The 26595-nt window shown below is 36.8% G+C and overlaps 1 protein-coding gene across 7 annotated transcripts in view; it reads left to right on the top strand.

Annotated features, from left to right (window-relative positions):
• The window catches only part of LOC122787886 (junction plakoglobin-like), an 803785-nt gene that overhangs the window by 283366 nt on the left and 493824 nt on the right, over positions 1–26595 (top strand). For all 7 annotated transcript variants that reach the window (XM_044054804.1, XM_044054805.1, XM_044054806.1 and 4 more), the window contains 2 exons: positions 2426–2570; positions 11570–11673. In XM_044054804.1, coding sequence (XP_043910739.1) covers positions 2426–2570; positions 11570–11673 — 249 coding nt within the window. The remainder of the gene's footprint in view (positions 1–2425; positions 2571–11569; positions 11674–26595) is intronic.

Here is a 26595-nt window from a genome sequence, read left to right as displayed (position 1 = left end):
CATTTGTTAGACAGAAGTCTAGAATGGCCTTTCCTTCTTTATTCCTGTTGCCCCACCCATGTGGACCCAGGCAGTCCTCATATCCTGTTCTTTCTCTCCCAATATGTGAATTCAAGTCATCCATTATCAACACCAATTCATGTTGTTTTGCTTTATCTTGAAGGTCATGTAACTGTTGTGTGAATGCACTCTTTTCCTCACTACCTCAACTCTGCTGTGGGGGCAAAGGCTGAGATTATGAATACTGCCCTATCATTACACTGATGACATACCAGAATTCCCTCAGAATTTCTAGCCTGTCCTTCTCCTGAGTAGAAGACTCTGGATCCCAAGCCAAGTGTCATTGCTGCACTGCCGTTCCATCTTGGATCTTGGATACATAGGATGTCCAGCCTTTTCTGTACCATCAAGTCATCTACTTACAAGCTCCATCCTGTCAGTGAACCTACATTAAGGATAATAATTCTTAGTTCATGTTTGGCAGATTTATTGGTTTAATGGCCAGCTTTCACTCAATAGAGCTATCCCAGGTAACCCAGGCTGGGCAACTGGACACACGCCAGCCAGTAGCTTATTAACCAAGAGCTGCTGGGCTTTTATGGTGGGCACACACTGGCCAATAGGAGCACAGACACCCTCCCACCATTAGCATGGGTCCCTGTCATAGGTCAGAGTAGGCCAGGTCCTCAACCCCATGCTCATTTGGCAACATTAGTCAATATGACCGAATCACCTAGAACCATATTTTACAAAGTTGAATGGCTAGCTGTACCTTAGCGCACAGTCTGTGATCTGTGCTTTCCTATCGAGAGGGTACTGCAGTTGGTCTATACAACTCTTCTCCTGTAGTGCACCATGTAGAATCTGTGCTGCTGCCCACAGCTCCATTTATTGATAAGTTTGAGATGGAAACACTCAGTGTGTATTTCAGAGGTGGAAGGAACCCCCACAGAGACAGAGGGTGAACATGCAAACTCCAAACAGGCATTAGCTAGAGGTCAGGATCAAACCTTGTACCTAGGAGGCAAAGACCTTAGCCATTATGCCACCTGGTCTCTCAGATAAGCTGAGTGAGGTAGCCTTTCACAGACTGATAAATCAAACAAATTCCTGTCTGGAGTATGTATGAAAACAAGTGTTAGGAGAGAACTTTTAGTTAATTGGGATAGTTTACATTGCCTAAACTATGATGTTCTTCCTCAGGAAAAATTGGAGCCTTTCAAGTTAATCTAGATGTCAAAATAAGTATATCTCAAATATGACATTGTAATCCAGGGTAGGTTTGTTAAGGGAAGAGTTTAATGGGACTATGACTTGTTTAGATAAAGTAGATATACATCTGCAGAAAAGATGAGTGACATAGAAGGATTTTTTTCAACATGGCTGAGATATGATGGTCAAAAGAAAACTCATTACAAACACGTGCTGAGGTGTCTGATGACTGTGTCCATTTTGGAGGAGTACTATAAATTTATTATGAATATGGGGAGGTGGCTTTATGAAGGGTAACTATCCTGCTTTTGTTTTGCATTTAGGATGAGCCCATGCGGCACACCAGGTTTTGGTGTGATCTATGCCCTGCTGTGTTGTAGAATTAAGGTATCTAATGAGGGTTTGATAATGCACTCATTTTACAGTCATCAGTAAAACTATTTAGCCACGGACCTTCGACATTTTGTTTAAATGGTTGTGCCATGCTGTCCTAACTCCAGATGTGACAATAGTTTACTCAGCATATAATAAGTGTACTATATTTTACAATCCCTGGGTGTAATTTGTAATGTGAGCATGCCATGCTGTATTACTCTGTATGTTGTAGAAGTACACCCAGCATACAACATGAATTTGCCATACTGTACACAGTGCTATGTGTGATTGTGTAATCATAATACATTATGAGTGTGCTTCATTAGTGTATATATCATACAGTACGAATGCACCATACTGTACATACTCCCAAGTGTGACAGCTGTGTATATGTAGTATTCAGCAAGAGCAAATCATGCAACACTAATTCTATGACATTAGTATACACAGCATGAAACATGAACATACAGTGTTGTACTAACATAGTAGTGTCCACATCATACAACATGAAAATAACACATTGTTCAGCTGTGTAAATATAGTATTCAACAGGAAAAAAACGCTTTTACAATATAGAGTAAAGTTGTAGAAAGCTACATCCGCAAATCAAAATCCATTCCTTCGTTACTGAACTAAGTAAACAAGGCTCATTTACTTCTGCTTAGGGCCATGAAAAACTGAAACACATACTATAACTTCACCTAAACATGTCTTGGTTCACTTAGTCTGCCCAAATTTATCTGTTCTTCAGTACTGTTAATACTTAATCACCGTAAAGTTTGCATGCTCTGCCTCATTGCAGGAATAACTAATGTTTATTATTTTGTGTAATCTTTAGCTTATCATCTTGGCTTTTGGAGGACCTGAAGCACTAGTACGTATCCTGCGAGACTATAACTATGAAAAATTACTATGGTCTGCTAGCAATGCTCTCCATGTTCTGTCAGTTTGTCCAAATAACAAGCCCACTATTGTCAAAGCTGGTGAGTATATGGAAACCTAAATGTAGATTTGATAAATTGTTTTGGATTAACAATTAATCAGTGCTTGTGACTGAAGTGAAATATATCAGGAAGCTGAGGGGAATCTAGACAAGCTATAATTAAGGAACTAAAGAGTTTTTAACAGACATTAGAAAAAAATGCCTACAACAATGTGACTTCTTATAAATGATGATGGATTTGCTTACAGATAAGGATTTCTGCAGAATTTTGAAAGAAGAAAAACTGGATTTATGATCAGTTTATTTCATGGTACTGTACTACAAGGTGATATTGATGAAATGATTATACTAACTAATACAAAGGCACTATTCAATAGAAAACAGCTTGTTAACAAGATACAAACTCAAAAAACATCCAGGTATCACCAGGCACAGGTCATGCATTCCACATTTCATGGAATGTGTCAACATTTTAATTGGCATGGTTAACACCATTGTTTAATTTGTGTCTTGGGTAGAAAATCAAATACCATAAATGATCCAGAAGACTTAATAAGTAACTCAAACTTACATGCTAAGTATTGTAACAAGGGAATCATAGATGCACTCATGACATGTTCTATATAAAGTAAATTACTTGCTGATGGTATATTTATTGCTTCAGAAAATAGGAGTTATTCCTTCCAGGTTCTACACAGCCCACTGCATCCATGGCACAAGCAGTGCACACACAACATGCTCAAAACCTACTATGTAAAACTGAGTGTGAAGAGTCATATATTGTGGCACAGTGCTAACACTGGAAATTATGATGCAGTGTGCATCATGAAGAACTGTTTCACTGCAAAAAAAAAAAGGTCTTTTTATTACAGGTTGTGCTCTGTTTCTCATCAGAGATGCTGGCATTCATCAAAAGGGTATTTAAGCACATTTGCTATGGTCAAGTAGTACCACAGCTGTAACAGGGATGCCTTGTCCTCCTTATTGTCACTGTCTTAGGTCAGAATGGTGACCAGGCACAACATGTACCCATCAAGTTACAGCAGAGCTGTTGTGCGAATTCTGTGGCTCTCATTAGCACCATTGCATTGAGTAAGAATATCTGAGCACAACTCTCACACACCAGACAGCATCAAAACCATCATGCAAATGAAGTGCGTTCCATGAATATTAATGCCCGTCCCTATCAAATGATAGAAAACTCATTTGATGAAAAATCATTTGGCTGAAAACAAAACATCGAAAGCTCAAAACACTGAAAACTCATTTGACTGAAACTCAAAACACTGAAAATGCTATATGCCCTTTTCCCCATGGTAGTGCGATCCTGTAGTTAGTATATATAGTTAGGGGGGGTGGAGGGCATAGCCCCCCACATACTTCATACATTTTAAACTCTACACATGGATACTTATAACTACAATGAATAACTGTTTGGAGAAAACAATATTTACATAAACTATGTAGGGGGCTATGCCCCCACACCCCCCTAACTATATATACTAACTCCAAGATCGCACTACTGTGGGGAAAAGGGCGTATAGCATTTTCAGTGTTTTGAGTTTCAGTCAAATGAGTTTTCAGTGTTTTGAGCTTTCTATCTTATGGTGTCAGTGAAATGAATTTCTATCAAATGAGCTTTCTATCATTTGATAGGGACCCATATATATATATATATATATATATATATATATATATATATATATATATATATATATATATATATATATAAGCAACAAACACAGTCACCACAACCAGGGTAACAAAGTATACGACACCAGCGAAATGGAAGAGTTTCTTTATTGGGTTAAGCACTTTCGGATCTCCTGATCCTTCATCAGATAAATATAAAATAAATCAGTTAAAAAACTTTTAAATATGAAACATACCCAATCAATTCAGTGACACACCCTCTCTATCAAACTTTGACACCCTCCTCCTAAGCCTTCTCCCTTTCAGAGCAGGTTTAATTGGTAAGTAGGTATTGAGACCTGGAGATTTGTATGCCTGCAGCCTGCCTATCCAGCACATTTCTGCTTTCTCTACTAAATTAACATCTCCCCCTCTGTTGTTGTCACCTATACTCTGTATTTCCCTAACATAAAAAGTATGTTCTACATTCTCTTTAATATGCTCAAAAAGTTTTTTTTTACATCCTGCAGCCTAATGTCACTCAAATGTTTGCACACCCTCTCCTTTATATGTCTCGTGGTTTTACCTACATAAAAGGAGTCACAGAGGCTACAAGTAGCCGTATACACTATGTTCCTACTGATACAATCTGCATACCCATCAAAATAATATTATTTTTTCTGTTGTGTATGTAAAAATACATTTCCTTTATAAATAAATTTACAACAAGTACATCTGCGACATGGGTGGGTGCCTTTTCTGTGTGAAGCTACAGAGTGACAGTTCACATTTTTATCACATAGAAGCTGCTTAAGATATGGTTGTTTCTAAAGGCAAAGTGGGCTACCTCCCCTACAATCTCTTTCATTTCCTCATCTGACATTAGAATCTTCCAGTTGTTCCTAATCACATTACAAATCTCTTTAATGTCATTAGATTATGTAAGGACCATTCTAAGATCCTTAACTTCCTCTTTGTGTGAAAACTCTTCCATATGATTCCTTCTATATAAAGACGGCTTCCCTATGTCCTCTCTTAAATCCTGTACTTGTCTCTATGCAGCAGCCACTTCACCTTTTTTGTACCCTCTCCTCAAACAATTGTTCCCCATGGTTTCAGCTGCTTCGGTAAACTCTTCCCATTGGGTGTGAAGTCTAGATGCTTGAAGGAATTGCCCCTTCAGGACATTCCTATGAACATGCCCAGTGTGCATACTAGATCTATGCAGAATACTATTCTTCCAACACTCCTTCTGATAGAGGGCAGTGTTTATTTCCCCAGACGCAGTGTCCTGTTTCAACCTAATGTCAAGAAAATCAATACTTTCAGTACCATGTTGCATTGTGAATCGTAATAAATCAGTGGTAGTTTCTAAATATGCAACAAAAGCATGCAACTGTTCAATACTCCCTCCCCATAAAATAAAAACATAGTCCACGAACCGTTTATAGAAATGAATACATCTATGGAACGGGTTATTGCCAAACACATAGCACTCTTCCCATTGTGCCAACACCATATTTGCATAGGTGTCGGCACATGGGGTGCCCATGGCCACACCACATTTCTCCAAGTATAAATCATCTTCAGACAAAAAGATATTGCTTTCAAGGACACATTTCATCAGGATACATAGCAATTCTATCTTTCTACAATCATACTCACTTGTATTGCTGAGAAACATTTCCAATGCTTCTAAGCCATAATTATTCGGTATTACTGTGAATAGATTTTTATATCCATCATCAGTATAGTCAAACAACCACCATGGTTACTGTCCCTTTTATATAGCCCTAAATCTCTAAGGAAATGTTGTGAATCCTTCAGTACAGCTGATGCTAACCGAAGTAAGCCCATTAGGCTGCTCTCAACATATATAGATGCTGGTTCTATTGTCCAGCCAGCTCCAGCTACAATGGGGCATGGTGGAGCAATACAATCTGCTTGGGTATGTTTTAGTATTTAAATGTTTTTTAACTGACTTATTTTATATGGATCTGATGAAGGATCAAGAGATCCAAAAGCGCTTATCCCAATAAAGAAAATCTTCCATTTTACTGGTGTCGTATACTTTGTTACCCTGGCTGTGGTGACTATGGTAATTGTTCTGTTGCTTGGATATTTTGTGTTACACAGTCCTTCAGATATATATGCTGGAGGTATGTGGAAGTTTTGCCCCCATATCAAGGACGCAGTGGAGCTTGCCCCCCTGTAAAAAAAAAAAAAACACTTTGAAGGAGAACAGTGATGGCTAACATTCACTAATCTCCTAATTTTTCAAAGTTTTCTTCATAATTCTGGGGCATGTACTTAAAGATCTCAGAACTACAATAAGGAGGTTTTCAGAGCACTACAGCTACATATGCTGGTAACTACACAGTCATGAAAATAGACTGCTGTTTCACCACTGGCATTGTTGAATGTTTAGATGACACTGAAGCATGAACCAGGAAAACCCACACAGAAAAAACAACTTCAGCAATCCAAAAGGAAGGAGCTAAATGGATGCCATTCACCACTGTGCAATAAAGTGGTATAAAATAGGATTTAATTAGTCAGCAATAAAAGTACATCATTACTCATAGCAAAATATTAAACTGGTTAAGTGCTTTCTTCCCTAACAACAAGTGGGACTTCATCAGAACCCAGTGAATACAAACTGAAAACACATTTAAATAGCATATATAATGGCACACACAGTGAAAACTCTAGCTTGGCTATGTTTTTCTTGTACTTTTTACTAAATGGTTTGTCTGCGTGACCTTTTTACTCTTTTGTTTGGAAGTTAGTTGGGGTATTTTACAGACATCTTAATTGTTATTGACATCAGCTGGGTTAAAGACCATGTGTTCTAAAGTATATTCAAACTTTCCATTTATGCTGTGCTGCCAAGGTCATAAGAAGGCTGAAACATGCATGTCCACAGCTAGTGGGGTTTGGCTTTATTGGCTTGAAAGTATCCACAGATTTAAAAAGAAAAAGTAAAAAGTCTTGGACACTCAGAATTTAGTTGAAACACTTGATGTCCTGAAGGAGTCATTTGCATATATCACATGGACCTCTACTAGAGAAGGTTTAAGGTAACGCACTGTAAATCAAAAGTCAAGAAAACTTGATATAAAGTTAGATCAGGCATCCATTTTATTTAGATAATTAATTAGTTACTGATTCATTTAAGCATTTGTGCTTGCTTTTGGCTTCTGTAACAGCCTCCTTACACAGAACTGCTCTCACTCTTGTGAAATAAATCATGGATTTCACAAATGGAGAAGCTTCAGGGAATTTATGTATGTACTCACATTTCCTTGTTTCTATCTAGAAGCACCCCAAGCAGTGGTCATGCCATGCTCTGAGAGTGAGTTACATCACTGACTCAAGCACGCCAAGTCCCCTTTCATGTAGCCATGTTCCTTAACAAGTTAAGACCTCTGGCTAAGTCTACAGTCTCTACCATTAGCACTGTACAGTCATGGACGCACTCCCAATCCACTCTCCTAAGTAATGTGAGCAATCAAAAATATCCTCCCTCTGCTCCATCCATGGTTGATCCTCTGATATCCAGGCTATTAGTCAAAGCCAAATCAGTGGTGACACAGATGGGTGCTATGTTTCTGCAAGAGTAAGCTGGTCAAACGTAATGCCTCTCTTGTGTCAGATGGTACAGTTACCTTCAGTCTTTCTGATATAAGTTTCATCTTACAAGTGCTAATGCAAATGGAACATGTTTCATACCTAATGATGGTTTCCATCAATAGTATAGTGGGAGTTCTTTAAACAGACATCTCCACTGGGTGCAAGATTAGAACACAGGGGAATCTGACCTGATTCCCATTTTAAGGAATGACTAAAACTGGATGAAAGAAAGAGGTTCTAAAAATTATGCTTACTGCATCATGCTAAGGAGCAAATCAATTGCATCGAATTCCATGCAGTAATATATCCCTTGCTGTAAGTGTAAATCCTTTCTTAAATATAACCCAAACGTTTGACTCTTAAGTAAAGAAAACAAAGTTGGGAAAGAACAATGATGCTTTGTAAGAAAATCTTGAGATATAATAATGACAGAAAACAGAATTCTTAAATGATATTTGATAGGATCATGGATCACAAGCAAATGGACGAAAGTCCCACAAACTCTACAACAAAAAGGAAAAAGAAACTATAATTGGCAGACATTTATCTTGGAGGTCTTTTAAGTTATATTAGCATTGTCTGTGGTTTACCTGCATATTTTCTTTTAGCATTCTTATTAAATACTGAATCAGTGTAATCTTATATAATTAAGGAACATAGGAACAATATTAGGCAAGCAATTGCAGTAACTATGAGATGCATAGCCATACACACCTTTACATAGGCATATTTAAAAATTATGCCCACCTTTTAAAAGCACTTAAGAGTGCTCACTTCCCAAACCGAGCAGGGCTATACATGATACCCCTTGTGTAAGTTTCATCTACCCATCCCATCCTATCGCCAAGACTAACCTTAAAGTTAGACAAAGTAATAGTTTGTTTGACATGCATGAGAAATTTAATCCATAGATTGGGAAGACATTGAGTTTTACTTTTATTTGCTGGTATGGATTTAGGTTACTAGTTTGGGTGTTTGTAGAGCCATTGGTTTTGCAAAGAAATAGGTCAAAGAGAATTAAGTCTTTCATGGTTCAAAAAGCAAGACACAGGTCACCTTTAAATAGAGAGTATGCTACTGAATATAAAGATATAAAAACAGGAGATTATTTGTTAGGTAAAACCCTTACATTATTAGCGTTCAGTTTTATATCAGATTTGTATAATTCGATTTTTTTTACCGAAGTTTTAATACAAGTTTTATATAATTATATATAGTTGTGATTGGATATTTTCAGAATATTATTTTTATAATGAACAAGTCATATGTAAGAGAAATGCTTTTTATATGCCTTTGACTTTAAGAATTTGTTGAAAGAATTCATGATGATGTCATCTAGCTAATTATTTAATTGAACACCTGTTATATAAGATGCCAAACAGTTTGTATTTCTGTTTGTTAAAGGTCTGAGGAAGCCTTCTGGCAAAAGCGCTTACCTTTTTTATGTGCCTAAATAAATATATCTGGTTTTATTTATGGTGGATTATTTCTTGCATGTTCTAACAGTATAGACTTCTGCCTTCCTATTGGGACAATATTGATGCTGAGGACTGGTCTATATGCTGGGTTCCTCCTAAGTGCCATCATTTACTTCTTTATAAAGATACTTGTATTAATGTACTGGAATAGCAGAAGGATTTAAATCCTTTCATTTTCTCAGTTACATTATGATCAATTAAAGCATTGTATAAAATAACCTTTCTGAGTGATCTTAAGTCTTCAAATAGATTTTTTGAATGAAAACAGGTATGTGAGGACAAAAATACAAACACATTTGTAATGTACAATGTCACTTGTCTTTAAGAATCCTATATGATTAATGCATGTGAGATGTCACATGACTTTGTCTAGTTCAAGAAGTGGGTGCCATTACCTTTAATTTTCTGCATTCTTTGCCTTAATGATCACATAAGTAAACAACAGTATATTATGTCATGAGGAGGTCATAGAAGACATTGCAACATTAAATTGCAGACACTTTGCAGTCCAACTGTCACTACCTGACACTCATTGAGAGTTGAGAAGGCCCACGTTTAAAAACTGCAACCTCGTTATCCAACCAAGTGAGTCCGTTTGCCACCAAGAGCAATTTTAATAATCAAAGCAAGCCTTAGATAATAAGATCAACTGAAAAGCAAAACAAAAAGTTAAATAAAAATAACAAAGCAACAAGAAGCTGTCAAAAAATAAAAAAGAACCCAGATGAAAAATAATATTGCTTTTCACCTGAAACCAAGGTTCACCAGAATTGATTGATTCCTGTATGACTAAGATACGGTACATAGCTAAAGATTTAGTCACTTTGTGTGATTCCCTGCTAAAAGGTGGAACTATATTAGGCTTAAAATTATAACATAAGGAGCAAACTTTAGCTAGAGTCTAATTTGCCACTGGGAAAAACTGTGAATGAGTATAGAACAAAAAAGTTGAGAAGTTTTCAAGTGAAAAACTCTTGTGCTCAAGACTGATGTAATTAAAACTGAGATGTGTTCAACTCAGCAAGCACCATTTTGTACAAGGTATGGTAATTTTGATTATTGATTTTTTATTGTGGGAAGCTGAGTAGTTTGAATATAAAATGTGATCACTGAATTTCTTTTTAACACGGTTGTTTTGTGAATGGTTTTATACTCTGAAGAAGTGCTATGACTAAGAATGAAAACACCAAATATTACACGCTCCTGGATCTGCATGCTTTTTAAGTAGTGTTTCAGCACATAATAGTCATGAAAGCTTTTAGTTTTTCAAACTTTCTGAGTTAATATTTTCATTTTTAATATGATCACTACATTTTCAGATAATAAAGCATTAATAAAAGAAAATTTAGCTGCTCAAAGCAGCAGTTTTATTTAAACTACAAAAAAAAAACACAAGCATGCATGACACATATTTTCTAAATGCTAATTTTGGAATCCTACTGCTTTCAAATTAAATATGCATTTTAAATTATGTTGCTTCTATCTTTATTTTCTTGCTGCCTACTGATAATTAGTCCTCCCATGGTGTTACACGTCCATCCACTTCCAATAGGTGAAAGCCATTCACAAAAGCAGCTGATGTGCACCATGCAATGCCAGCCCTTAGACACCTGTACTTCCATGCATGTGTCAGTACAATGGCTGCAATGCTACATCCTGATTGGCAAGGACTGCATATCTGGTCTTTACACATGATCCCATACCCTGACATCCTTTAGGTAGGGTACCTTGTAAGCCACTTCACTCCCCAACCCCTCCTCTTTTACCTGGGCCAGTACTAAAAGCCAGCTCATCTGAAGTGTAATGAGAACTTTCTCTACTGACATCTTGGAGCCAACAGTTAAATTATGCTGTTAATCAAAGACTTACATTTTACTTTCATACTCAAGTTAAAAAAAAAAAAAACAGAGTAAGAATGAAAGATTCTTTACAAAAATTAGATAATCACATTCAATGTTTTTTTTTTTTCTAAAATGATCACTTCATTTTAGATAGTTAAACCTCTATTACTAAAAGAAAAATTAGCTTATCAGTTAAGCTTCTGTTTTCTTTTGCAGTACATACTATGTATCTCTTGAATATGCTGGCTTTTACCCATCTTAGGGTAAAGTTTACTTTACTTCAGACTCTGTCATTTTTTTTTACTTAATGTTTGTTTTTGTATACAGTGGGAATATGAAATAAATGGACAATGCTTTGTATAGTTTGCTGTTAATTCTTGCAAAGGTAAAAGATACCTCATGTCTATGAAAATGTAGTTATTCTGCATTACAACTAAGTAAATATTTCTTGGCAGGTGGAATGCAAGTCTTAACAAAACATCTTGTTAGTTCAAGCCCAAGACTTGTTATGAATTCTCTTTGGACTCTACGGAACCTATCAGATGCAGCCAGTAAAGAGGTGAGTTATGATACCTGCACTTTGAAGAGCAAATTATTGTAGCATGACAGGTACTCTACAACTATTGTTCAAACGTTTAATGAGGCTGATGATGCAAGAATATGGAAACTAATCTGTTTTTTTTTCTTTCTACTCTGTGTCACAGTAATGACATTCAGTGCCACAAACAGACTATCTTAAACATGCTGCCCATGCAAAACTGGTTTTTCTTCATATTCACCCTGCACTCAGCCTCTGCTGTATGCACTATGTCTGGTATATTCAGTGTACTTGCACAGCCTGTGCCAGTCATCAAAATGGTTTTAAAAATGTACACCACAAGCAAGTATAGAATAGCCTCCCTGGAGGCGGATTTTGGGAAGACAGTGAAGTACCTCGATCCAAGTCCAGAACAGTCAGACTGTTATTGTGAAAATGTTAACTAAATGTATTACCCTGTAGACTCTGCCTCTGTTGAACCTGTTTTATAAAGATAGGCAGCACAAAGCCTTCAATTATCTATGATTAATGAAAAGTTGTTTTAATCTCAGAGGTTCATTTGCTACCCCCTCCCCAAAAAGCTGAATGGCCATTGCTCACTTCTGTCCACTTCCTGTGCTAATTGGATTTCACTCACCAAATCATGGCAACTGTTTCTAAATGAAGGTGAAAAGGTGAATGTGTACTTCAGACAAGTCTTTATTAGAAGTCCATCAGTTTGTATAAACTGCACATTTGCATGCATGAGAACATTCACAAACACACACACACACACACACACACACACACACACACACACACACACACACACACACACACACACACACACACACACACACACGTGAGCTAACATCCACAGGTTGTGCCTTTTCCTTGCATCACTTCTGCAGCATTATACATGGTGGTAGAAGGTTCTGTTGCCTTTACAGGGGTTCTCCGTGTGGCTAGTGTTACACTTGAGGCAGTTACTGAGTGGTAGTCCTCACGTGCAAACAGCTCAAATGACTAAGATATGAACAAACTCTCAGGATCCTCTGCTGAAATAATGCCTATTTTATTTGTTAAAAGTTATACATTGGAATTATTCTTATGACCTAGTGCTACTTCCTTATGTACACAAAGTCTAATTTGTATTTAAACTCTCCACCTTTCTGTGACCCCCCCCCTAGTGAATACTACTACAAGTTTGCCCCCCTTCACCAGCTGCAAAGCATCTGAAGGGCACTTCTGTTTTGACTTACCTCCAATGAATGCCGTTTTCTCTTCCTAATGCAAGAAGGCCTCACTCTCGCAGCTAATGCAAGAAGGCCGCACTCTCTTATGGCATTTGTATCAATGCTATCACACATCAAGAACTGGTAAGACCTGATTACACAAATGAACAATAGTAACACACAAAACTTATGATGCACTCCATCAACTGTACCCTCTAAATGTCAAATGAAGGTCTGCCACATGAATATGTGGGAGGAACCTTATCAATCACAGGTGTGCACTGTAACAGTATGTCCTAGGGGCCTTGTTAATCATAAGTATGCCCTGCATGAAGAAAGGACAGTAAGTACAGATATGTCAGGTATGTTCCTTATGAGGATTAAGGTGGTATCACAGAGAGAAGCATCAGTACTCATTGTCTACGTGCAGGTGGAGGACAGGGTTGGATGTTTCCAGGTATGTGGGAAAAGTGGTGATCAGGCAAGTGCCTGATATGCTACCAAGAAATGCTATTAATATATTTTCCAGGCAATTGGGCATCATTGTAGTTTTATGATCTACAGAAGGAGGAAAGGAGAACCATTCCTCAGGCATGGCAGCAACTTCTGGAAACCCTCTGCTTAGGCTCATGTGACTTTGTAAACACATAGCTGGCAGCTCTAGCTCTACCTAATGCCATATCTGTTAATCAGAACAGATAGTGCCTGGGGCAAAGTGGCAAAAAAGTGAACAGCACTGCTTAAGGAAGATGCCATCATAAAGAAAGGAGGGGAAAATAGACAGTCAATATGTATTAAGGCATTCCTTGAAGGGAATTGGAGAGGCTAAAACATGTCTTATATGGCAGTAGAGAAGGAAGATTGCAGAAGTAGGCAACATCAGAGTTTCCCTTAACATTTGCAGTGCCTGAACCACCTAATGCTCTTCTGAATTTTTTCTTAACTACTTCAAAGACTTAATGATCAACCCCCTTCCCCCCAGACTTGTCATCACTAAGTCCTCTTTTATTACTACTAGGTTTTTTGTTTGCTCCAACTAGCGTGATAGGACAGGGTATAGTATCAATGGGATCCCCTATGCCAATAAGTCCCTCCATATCACCGCTAAAATAATTTGTTACTTTAACAGTGTATTCTCAATTGTAAGATTACTCTCTGTCATATCACTACTTTTTATATGCACAGTACTTTTTTATTGCTTAGAATTTCGATTGTTGGAAAATATATTCAGTACTATTCACTTGAGTGCCTTTGTTGATTTTAGAGGCACATTCAGTGTTTTCTATTTGTGCACTCATGTCTCCAACTTGCCTCAGAACAAAAGAGGCCTAACATTTTGGGTAGACTTCTGTTTCAACATCTGAGTGATATCTGCATGTAGATAACATCTTGCACTCTTTACATAAAATCAAGTAACCCCTAGATAGTAGATCTTCTAAACAAAACATATCAATCTCCTCCATCATAAATGAGCGAATTACACAACAAAAATGTGTTTCTTATAAGCCTGACTCCTTTCACTCTAAACATGTCTACACATATCTAATGATGCACTTACTCAGCCCGCTGCCACTTATTAGTAGCGGACATTAAATACTGTCTCATTCTTTCTTGTTAGGTCAGCAAACTAAAGACGCTCCTCCTTTCAAAATATGCTGCTACTTTATCCCCAGCAAGTAAAAATAAAATAAAGAAATAGTTGTTTCCAAGACTTTCTCACTAGTCTTTAAAAAGACAGTAGTCTCTTTCCTTAGGTCAGCACACTAAAGTCACTTACACAGACACACACACACACAAACACACACACACGCACGCACACGCACGCACACACACGCACACACACGCACACACACACACACACACACACACACACACACACACACACACACACACACACACACACACACCTCTTCAATGTGTGCTGCTACTTTATCCCCCGCAAGAAAGAGTAAAAATAAAATAAATAGTTGGTTCCAAGACTTTCTCACTATTCTTTAAAAAGGCAACAGTAAAACAGGGCTTCCAGCAACACCTTCACAACAAAGTATGCTTCTGTCTTCTACTTTCCTGCTTACATGCCATAATCAGTGTAATCTGTTCTCTTTGACCTTCTCTGCAACAAGAGCTACTTTGGCTCCTGCTCTGATGTCCTCATTTCTACGTCTGCCCCACAGTGTGCATTCTACCACTGTCTCAGGAATTTCATCTCCATTACTTCTAGTTTCCATAACTGCACTGCCTTCACTGCTCATGTTTCTGTACCATACAGTAGTATTTTTCACACTACTGTTTTGTACACCTTACATTTCAGCTTCATTGGTATTCTTCTGTCACACTCTGCCTCTGACACTCTGTGCCAGCTGGCTGCAGCCCCTTTGATTCTAGCTTTGGCCTTCTCACTCAGATGTCCATTCTCCTCAACCACCCTTCCCAGATACTTAAAGCTGTTAACCTGTTCCATTATTTTTCATTCTATCTCAGTTTTCAGCTTCTTCTGATTTTCCTCATTTTCTACCTTGAAAACTCTCTTGTCTGTACACAATTTCTTCCCACGTGCCTTCAGTTTTGAAGTTTGTTCTCCTATCCTTTGCTGAAGTTCTTGTTCAGTCTGCTTGTAATGCCACATCATCTGCATGCAGCAGCTTTTTTGATCTGTCCCCTACAACATGTTTGCTAATGTAGTCCATCAGGATAAATTTAAAATGCCGAATGCCAAAACACAGAAAGTCATAAGACTGAACACAAAAGTTGAAACCAGTAAGTCGAATAAATCATGGTACAGCAGGGACATTTTTTTCCTCCACTATAATACAATCTCAGATTATGTGTCAAGTTTTTCTAGGTTTTCTGTTGGACCTTTTCTGTTCAATCTATTGTCGTTTGTCTTTTTGGTCAGTCGTCATTTTAAAGGTATTCCATTCCATCACCAGTATGAACAGCAGTAGGCTCAAAACTGAACCCTGATACACAACTAAACATTCATAAAATTCACGTTTGAAATGTAAGGTAATATTACTTGCAAAAGTGGGAAATGTTTTTAAGACAGCAAAGCATAACGAAAATAGTACTCGCTTTAGTACAGCTATTTTGTGTTTCATGCCATTGTAAGAAACTGTTACTTAATGGGAATATCTTCAAAATTGTAATCTTTAAGCTTTCTAATATGTTTTCTTTGTGAAAACATACTTCAGATGAAACACCTACCCAAGATTAAAATATGCATATTTTATGAACATCTGAAATGCATCTAAAGAGCTGTCAGTCCCTCTCTCTCCTTTTGTAACTGCACGTCTTCTGCTGTTCTGTGGGTTTATTGTAAAGGATGATTGATTTTTTTTTAGTCCATTGTCTCTGCTTCTCCCAGCACTGAAAGCATGGACTGTCAACCATGAAATGTTTCATTTTTGCTGCCAAAAATTTTGCACGTTTCTGCATGCAGTGAGTAATAAAGAGTTTATAACAACTTTGGACTCGGCTATATAATTGACAGGAAACCCAAGATACCTTTCCTTAGAGAAAAAAGTAAAGTTAGTGATAGGCTTCCTTACAGCCAATAAACAGATGTAATCAAAATTATGAATACTGACTAAGTTTTCTAACAGGTTCAAGGCAAGTTCTAGACTAGCTGCAATCGCAGGCCATTTTAAGCCCAGCCAATTTTGTGCTCAAAATAGCCTGTCCCATTTTGTTATAGACTGACTTTACCCATCCCAAGGTCAATGATTATACATTACCCCTAATGAGAATAACTGGGATCATACCATCGATAATTTGAGGAGATCCATGCATAGGATAAAGCATTTAAGAGCTGCCTACATCCATTAGTAATTACAGGGGGTAGTCCTGGAGTTAATTTTCTGTTTCCCATTCATACATCTATATAGATAATATATCTACATAGCTATATATATATATATATATATATATATATATATATATATATATATATTATATATATATATATATATATATATATATATATATATATATATATATATATATAGGAAATGTATGATAATCATAGAAATAATATTTAGTAATTTTATTTATTATTTGGTTCATTGTCCCAAGTTTAATTTTAGGGTAACGTTCAAGTGTATTGATTGGCAAATATTTCTTTAGAACTTCACTATTTTAAAATGATTTTAAATGTTTAAGAAATTTCCATTATGCCCTCTGTGGAACCCACCTCACAGAGTGTTACACTGTCATGGCACCATTCCATTATAAAATTGGATTTCATATACCAAATGCAACATTTCCACACAGCAAATGCTCATTCATTTATCTGTGATGCTGCAACATTTCCACACAGAAAACACTCATAAATTTATTTGTGATGCCGTCAGTGTTGGGAGGGGGGCTTATTTTAACCTGTTCATAGAATAGATCTGAGACACATGTAATCAGTAAACTGCTCATTCTCTAGATGTATCACACTTAAAGAATTAAACTGGTTAGAATTACCTCAACCTCTTCCATTCATCCAATTAATCACAGCATAAAAAGTAATAAACAATACTGTAGCCTGCCCAGCTTTTAGTACAATTCTTCAGAATTACAAAAAAAAAATCTACCTTAGGATCGAATGATAAACAACTCCTTATCATATACAAACCCCAAAAGTCCACAGGACACTCCCTATACAGGTCAACACTCAACTTCCATATGTTCAAATCCTCTTTAAAAGCATTCCTAATTTTTGGCTGTGCTCATGCTCCACACCCAGCTGGTCCTACCTCGTAATCCATTTTCCTCTTTTACCCCACCTCCATCTTCTAACCGCAGTTTTTTTTATCTCTTGCTCCACTTTCTTGCAGCCATCATCTCTCTTCACTTCCTCCAGATATAATCATTTTAATTTTTTGGACCTACTATCCCTCTCCACTACCTTACTACCCATTTCTGCTTCTGTACTAAAAATTGTATTCACTCTCTATGCTTCTAAAGTACATATCCTTCCAACACTAATTTGTAATTTGTAAAGAAATATTTTTCTCTAGTAACTTTATACATATGCTTTCTTTTCTCATGTGTGACATATTCCTGTCTTTACTAACTAATCTTCACTCCCTCTCATCTCTGACACCACTTGTCAACTTATTAATAATCCTTTTCTCAACTGTCTGTTTTTGTATTTTGAATTCATGTATATTCCCTACTTATATCATCTTTGCTTCCATCTCTCACTCTCTCTCTCTTTCGACCTCTTCTGATTTAAACAAAGTAAGCATAGTTCTCTGTCTCTATAACTTCCTTGGTTAATCTGTATTATATTACATTGTATTATACTTGTAAAAATGACAACCTTTACAACTCTATTATAGTATCTTGTGCTTGTAAAAATGACAATCCATATCAAATTTTTTAATTTATGCTATTCTACTCTTTTGCTTTCATGTAATATGTTGGAGCTTTTCTCCTTGGGCCTCCTCTGAAAAAGGTTATTGCTCACTCAGATTTTCCCAGTAAACAAATATAAATAGGTAATAAATAAATAAATATAGCGTAAACTCACAATGCGCCTTGATCCACTTTTTCTGCAGTCTACACACAATAAGCCATATTATTTACCTGCATGATGACTTTTGCACTGAACAGCAGGAAAAAAAAATGTCTTCAGTAGCTCCTCTGTCAAACTACTCCACATGGATATCAACTTTAGTTTTCTGTAATCGCATTGCCCTGCCCCATGTAAAAATACCACTCTCTAGTACTTAGTTGGGCTTAAAGTATAACATGAAAAGTCGTACAATCAGCTCTACCAATATACCAGACAGCTGTTTTAGAGACTCAAAGACAACTCATCTTGTAACCCCAGTTTCTTTCTTAACCTTTTTCATGCAAGACCACTCCATCCATCCATTCATCCATCCATCTATCTACTACATTCATTAATCCATCCATCTACTCCATCCACCCATCCACCACTCCATCTCTCTCCCCCTTTCTCTACGTGCCCCATTACTATGTATCTATGGAGATATATTTATGCTGCCTATTGATGAAAACTACAGCTAACCGAGGTGACTCGTCTTTTGGTTTAACCCACCCATCCACCCATATATACTAGCATTCACACCTCTCAAATGTACCTCATTAGAAGGACCATTCATCATACTGTGCCTTAAAAAGTCCATGTTACACGTTGGAAGTGTCTATCACACGTCATTGCTAAGAATTTTTAGCTAATATCCATGGCAAATAATATAGTTCATCATAGAGCTTTTTATAAGTATAAAGTAGCACAATTTAACTGTGCAGTAAGCTCACTAATTAAAGTTGTTAGTAAAATGTTGATAAGGATTCTTCATTTTCTCCATTTGTTCCCCATTAAAAATGTTGGTATTATACATTTTGGAGATGTAAGGTTAAGAGCTGTGGTAGGGTCAAATTCACTAAATAATGGCAGACATTTGAGTTTCAGACTTCATATCTTTCAGAAAATGCATGGTAACACAAAACCTTTTATTCTAGTAACTTTCTAAGTTTATAAGAGCAATATTTAAAACGTGTCCCTATTTTTGGGGCTTTGTGTCCCCCATTACTGGCTTTGTCTAGATTTTTGTGCTAAGTGGTTCAGAGTTATGGGCAGGGTTGATTCAAATTAATGCTTTCTCTTCATAACAGCTGGTTTAGCTTCCCTCATAGCTAGGGATCTTCTTGTATATTTCCCATACACTCTTTCTTTATACCCTCCTCCCCTTTATTTAGCCCATTTGACCAGGACTGATATGTTAGATTTCTAAAGCCCTGTCATGAACTTCCTTCTTTTTAACAGCCTCCCATTTCCCCTTCTGTCCAGTATTGTCATATCATCTGTCTTAGCATAGTATAATATACTTATATTTTACATCATTTGGTCATTCTCAGTTTTTTTAAAACTTGTGTTTCTGAGTGGAGATATCTCACAATCTTTAACTCATTCACTCCAGTGGAGCTCAGGAAGTTTACAGTGCAACTTCCAATGGGTGGAGCCTAAGCCTTTTAACAGAATCAAATTATGTCCTCACATTTCGAACAAATGTTCATATCTCTGGAACAGTAGTGGTTATGAAAGAAGTATAAATGGCAAACTCTTCAGCACAAAATACTTTTATAGTGGCAGTGTCCCTTAGGTTCTAGGTCTTAAACCAAATTTTATAAGTCACAGTAAACACAGTTATTACATTTGTAATATGTTGTAAACAACATACAATATCTCAGCAACCACTAAAGGTGCATACATACTGTCAGCAGCATTTTATTTACCTTGCTGAGAGCTTTCATATGAAGCTAAGGAGTTAAGTCTGTGTTGTTAGTTGTTGAGATATTTATAAAAATGTAAAAATTATATCTAGGTAAATTAATATCATAAAAACAACAGTTAATATCTGTTTACCTGCACTAGACAGCGGTCAAATATTAATGTAGCTGGGTTTGCCATTGTGTAAGCTTTAAGATGCAATCTTTTAAAACCTTGTACATAGCATGGTTTTGGAATTACTAATGCAAATATGAGCAAGCAATATATGATGTCTAGAGGTGTTAGTAGGAGTTAACTGTAGATGCACCTGGAGGCGTCATTTGGATGTAATGAGCTTTAAGGGAGGGTGGCCTAATGGTTAAGGTGTTTGCTTACAAACACAAGGTGCAGGGTTTGAGTCTCACAAGAGATAATTGGCTAGGCTTAAAATGGCTCGCAAGGACAGTTAGCTTAGCACTAACCTATGAACGTATAAGGAAGTGGCAGAGGTTATGCTATTAGATAAGCAAATGTTATGGTAATTAGATCCCCGAATTTTTGACTAAATCTACTTACCCTTTAAAAGCTATTGCCAAGATTTTTAATGTCTGCAAGTTAATAGGAATGTAACCATATGTAACTGATCAGGACACTATGATTTGTTTTGCCAAGTTACTTAAAGGAAAACTCCACCTTAGAACTCAAAAAACATGTTTTCATTGTATTTTTGTTTTCTGAGCTATTTTAATGCCTCAAAATCACTTCAAGTGCTTCTTTTACAATTATAATGTGTTTTCCTCAAAATGCCGGATGACGAGGCCTGCCTTGATAATGTGATCTTGTTTTCTTGCTTTCATTCCTTCTTCCCAGAATACATTTCAAGTCCTCTTTATATGAGTCATGCTAGACATAAAGAAGTGGTGGTGTTTTTTCATGCCATTAAGATACAATGTCAGGAATGTGAAACACTGTAATCTAAACACACCTTCTATAACAGAGCTAGTTCTATGTTTCCCTGACTGAGCCTAATTTATTTATCTGTCAGAGCTTGTTCTATGCTATAAATAGCTGTTAGCTACTTCCAGCAAAAGAAAATAGGTAAATAGGCAGGCTTTTGTAACGGGATACTTTTGTAGTTCTAAAAGAAGTGACAGACCTAACCCCACACTCTAATGCTAAGTTGTGAAAACTCTCACTGCAGTAAATGATCCTAGCTGTGCATTTACAGGTAGTAAGTCTTAAGACTATAAACTAAGTCTTTCTACTACTTCCCACTGCCTTCAATGGGAAGTTTTTTTCTCTGTCTCATGAATGATGCAGAATTAAAATGTGCTATACTAATTCTTTAAATATGTCTGTAATATTCACCATCCTTTTTTTCTATTTTATATTTTTTTATACTTTGGTAACCAGGAAAGTAGACTGGTCCCAAGACCCTTTTCAGCCACTACTCTGGCTAAATTGGTGAAGGTAATAATAAGTAATAAATGCACTTAGCAATCTAAATAAAAAATACTGACATAAGGACATTGACAAAGATTGCATGTGCAACACATAGCCAATGTGTGACAGTGAATAAGTAAAACATTAAGCAACATAAATAACAAATTGTATGCACCCATATTGCACACACACACACACACACACACACACACACATATATATATATATATATATATATATATATATATATATACATATTTTTTTTAAGTACATGTGTACAAAAACATATGTGTGTGTGTGTGTGTGTGTGTGTGTGTGTGTGTGTGTGTGTGTGTGTGTGTGTGTGTGTGTGTGTGTGTGTGTGTTTGGAGAACTAGATTATATACCTGTGTGTGTACTTCATGTCCTTTAAAAAAAATCAAAATGAAAATTTTGTGTCTCTGTATACTTGTGTCTACACACAAACACCCTGCCACACATACACACACACACACACACACACACACACACACACACACACACACACACACACACACACATATATGATCAGTACACCTAGTTGATAGGGTTGCCACTTGTCTAACTTTCTGTAGTTCTGTCCTGTGGGGGGGGGGCTTGAAAATATTAAAAGTGTTGATAATTTACAAGAAAAAATATTTTCTGACTTTTCTATAAATGTCACAGAAATCTTTGATACTACATTTACGTTATCTTAACATATAAACTATTATAAATAACCAATATTTAAAGCTTAACATTTCAATATTGTTTTACTACTTATGTAAATTTGTCTGAAGAGATGTCAAGTTCCTTTAAACCGCTGACTGATCTAATTGCTTTGTTATACTATGAAAGGGGAATGTTAAGTTCTCCTCCTCTCTGTAATAAAAACAGTGGAAAACAGATCCATGGCTTTCTGCCTTGTTTTATAGTAGCTGCTGTGCTCTTGACATTAGTAGGATTAACTGCCCATCTAAGATTGACTGCAGTACCTTTCAGGGTAAACTGCAGGTTTAACTGTGTCTATGATATGTCATGTAGGCATAGATGAATTCCACTGCAAAGTATTTGAGAAGTTAAAGCTTAAAAAAGTAGGTGAGCTTTCCCTTCTTTTTTTTCCAATGCAAGGAAATAAAAGTTATAAAAACTACAAGCAGGTTTCTGGTAGCTATGTAATACTGGAACCATATTGTAGAAAAAAAAAACTAATGATTGAGTTAAACTGTAGGAGAGGATAGAGCTTTCATTTAACCAGCGTTTTATCCATTGAATTATGTGTGGATTGAAATTTAATGCTTTTAATTTGTGAACTATACCCTTATTTGGAATAATTCTGAATACATCAGCAAGGTCAAGTTAAGTACTCACTGTCAACCCATCATCATGTGCTGCTGTTACCTTTTCAAAGAATAATACAAAATGCAAAAGGTAATATCTCTATCACCCCTCAACAAACCAACACTGTTTATTATCTAACAAAAATATTTCCCCTGTGAAATTCTGCATAAATTGCATTATGACTGGTTTTGTGATTTTTGCAAACAAGGTCGGTCACAATCCTGGGTCTGATATAACCCTCACACGTTGACACACTTTGCAGATTGTTGCCACTAAGTCTGTTACCAGTGCGTTGATCCTCTAGTTATTTGCTATTTCATTAAAGCATATGGGAAGAAAAAGTTGTAGTAAAGGGCTGCTGAGCCACTTCTAAAAAGGGCAGCACAGGCTCTTCATGGAAAATCTCTTATAACTGTCATTGGCAGGCAATCAAAACTAAAGTCTAAGTTGAATATATGTAATATCAATGCAGTAAATCAGGAGAAGGCATGTTTGATAGTTTGTATGATTCATGTTATTCGTTCAGGGAAATTACATGGATTAGTTTATTAATTATTACGTTAGATTTTATCAACTTGTCAAATACCATTTTCACTGACAATGGAACTTATAAAACATAACCTTCAACTAAGGAAGAAGACAAATGTTTTTGTAGTCCCCCTGCACCCCACTCTCCCCCTGAACATAAATATAACTACTCCAAGGATGCAGTAAAAATGGAAAAAGATGCCAGAATGAATGAGTTCTCATTTTGATGAAAGTAGAATTCAGTGATCTGAGATGCTCACTTTATGTTAGGATAATATCCTAGAAGTTCAATTCCTATTCATAGGAAGTAAACTATGGCTGGCTATGCTACTTAAGTTGAAAATTTTAAGGAATCATTCTGTACATTTTTCTGCATATTTCTGTTATAATACTTGCCATGTTGATAGTACAGGAATTTTTATCTTGATAAAAAAGTCAATTTTCGCATTTAAAATTTACCAGAATACTCTACTTCATTTCAAACTTTTCAACAATTTTTGAGGGTAAGGGGCATATCCTCTGAACCCCCTAACAAATTTTAAAATGGTAACCCTCTTACCCAGCCCACTGCTAGATGTGACTCTGCTTTCACATTCTAAGTCCATGGGCATCACCGATTATGGCTATCTCATGAACACAATCTGAAGTATGTCCTTTGTCACTTGCATACTGAATCGCTGTCCTTCTAGAATGATTATTGTCAGCCTGAATGTTCTTAGAATGATAATTTGTCAGAGTTTGGAATACTATTTGAGACCTGTGTTCTCTTCATCTTTACTTAATTATGCCTTAGTTGGTCAGTCCTTAAGAAATCATCTTTGTTCCTAATGTTCTTGATATATTTTTACATTATCTTAAGCCTCTTATTCCAAAATAGCATCACTGAGAAGATAGTCTATTTGCACAATGAAGTTAATTTCATGGTTCTGGGGATCATGAATTAATATAAGTTTGTTTTCACACTCTTGTACAGCTATCCTTATTAGGGCAGTAAATGATCTTCTGATGGTGTGACATTTGTACTGGTCCTTGATCTTTCTGTGGCCTTGGACAATGTGGATTATGGTATCCTAAATGAACATTATGTTTTTTCTGTGGTCTCTCCTGTATCGGTTTGCCTCCTACCTTTCTGGATATGCTGAGAGGGTAGTTTCTGGTTTAAATATCTCACAATCATACCCTCTGGAGTTTTGAGTCTCATAAGTTTCCACCTCAGCTCTGTTACTTTTCACAGTGGCTGTGTTCCTTGAGGATCTTTTTAGAAGGAGAATGTTATTTTACCATTGATCTGATGTGCAGGTTTACCCATCCTTCCCTCAGCAACAAAAGGCAATTTTGTATTCCTTCGTAGACCATTTGGCAATTATCTGTCACCAGCTTATTTGTAACAACTGGCATGGTGCAGTGGCACAGTGGTTAAAATTGTTGTCTCACAATACTTGGTACTTCAGTTTGATTCTTGGTCGGGATGCCTTTTGTGCAGAGATAGCATGTAACCCCTTTATTCTTGTGAGTCTGCTGGGTGTACTTGTTTCTTTTTATATCCCAAAGACATGTTGAAGGTGAATTGGCAATCATCATGACTGCCTGTAGGTGTTTTATGTGTGAGTGAGAATGTGTGCATGTGATAGTCTGATGATACGACTGGGACGTTTTGTTCTTTGTTACTTCTGTTGAGTACCAGGATAGGCTCTGGCTCCCCTGCATTCCTGAAATGAGGAAGGTATGCAACTTGAGAATGAGGCTGATTGAATGAAACTAAACACCCTGAGTACAAAAGCCTTTGCTACACCTTTTCCTTTGTGAGATGTCCCTGCTATGCTGATTCCACCTTTTATTCTTTATTGCAGCAATAGTCTGCAATTTGTTTCTAAGGTGTGCAATCTTGTCCTTATCTTTAATGACTGTCTGAAATTTAAGGACTAGCTGACAGTCTTAATAAGATATCTTGCTTTTATCTGAGGAATATTGCCAGGATTAAGTACTTGCTAAAGAGTGAGGATCTCTCTCTCTCTCTCTCTCTCTCTCTCTCTCTCTCTCTCTTCTATCATTCATGCTTTTTTGCAAGCAGTTTGCTGCAGTTTAAAAGAAGATTTTTTTTTTAACTATAACATGAGCAGCAATAGTGCTCTGTGCAGGTTGGTTATAAACTGCAGCAACTGTTTGCTAAAGTTTAAAAGAAGAAGAAGAAGAAGAAATTATTATTTTTTTTAATAAAATGTGGGAAAGGAGGGTCAGGGACAGGGCACAGAAATGGGATCTGGATGGCTGGGGGAAGAGAATGGGTGGTGTCATGTATCTGGCCACCTGGTTGGTGTGCCAGTAGAAGGGACACTCTTTAATGGACAAGCTGAGGGGGGCCATGAATCAAATTGTAATAATATTGCTACATACTCAAGTGTGCCAGCTTACACTGCATGTGAATTGTTTTTACTACTGTTTTTGCTACTTTTCTGAAAAAAAATTATCTGCTTTTACTGTATTTGTGTTTCTTCCTACTTTATTTTGCTTTTGCATCATTTTAAAAGTACTCAATTGTATTTATTACTGCTTGGTGTATCTCATTCTAAGCCTAAGCACTTGGGCTTCAGACCAGTTGTTTTACATTAAGAAGGTTTGTGGTCTGCACTGTGGTGGCAGAACAGGTAGCTTACATCCTTCTAAGTTGGGAACTGCTGATTGAGGGCTCAGTGTCTGTTATTCTAAAAGTGTATTAATTCTGGTTTAAGCACTTGGGCTTCAGGCCAGTTATTTTACATTAGAAGGGTTCGTGGTCTGCACTCTTGTGGGAGGAGAGGCTGGACTCTGCCCTTCTGAGCTGGGAATTTCTGGTTAAAGGCTTATAGTGCCTGCATATTTGAACTGTTTCTTACTGAAATTGGTAGACCTTGTTTGCTGTAGCATAGACTAGATCCAGGCCTGCTGAATCTAGCTTTGTTTGTATAACTTGAGCACTAATCCAGGCATTCTTTAAAGTATTCAATTGTATTTATTACTGCTTGGTAGTAACTTGATTAAAGTGTAGCTATCATTCTAAGTCTTTTGGATAAAGCACTTGGGCTTCAGACCAGTTGTTTTACATTAGGAAGGTTTGTGGCCTGCACTGTGGTGGCAGGACAGGTAGCTTACATCCTTCTAAGTTGGGAACTGCTGATTGAGGGCTCAGTGTCTGTTATTCTAAAAGTATATTAGTTC

Source organism: Protopterus annectens, chromosome 13.part0, assembly GCF_019279795.1.
Source record: "Protopterus annectens isolate FY-2018-M chromosome 13.part0, PAN1.0, whole genome shotgun sequence".
NCBI lineage: Eukaryota > Metazoa > Chordata > Ceratodontiformes > Protopteridae > Protopterus > Protopterus annectens.
The sequence above is the reverse complement of the archived record's forward strand: the minus strand, read 5'-3'. Positions and strand labels throughout refer to the sequence as shown.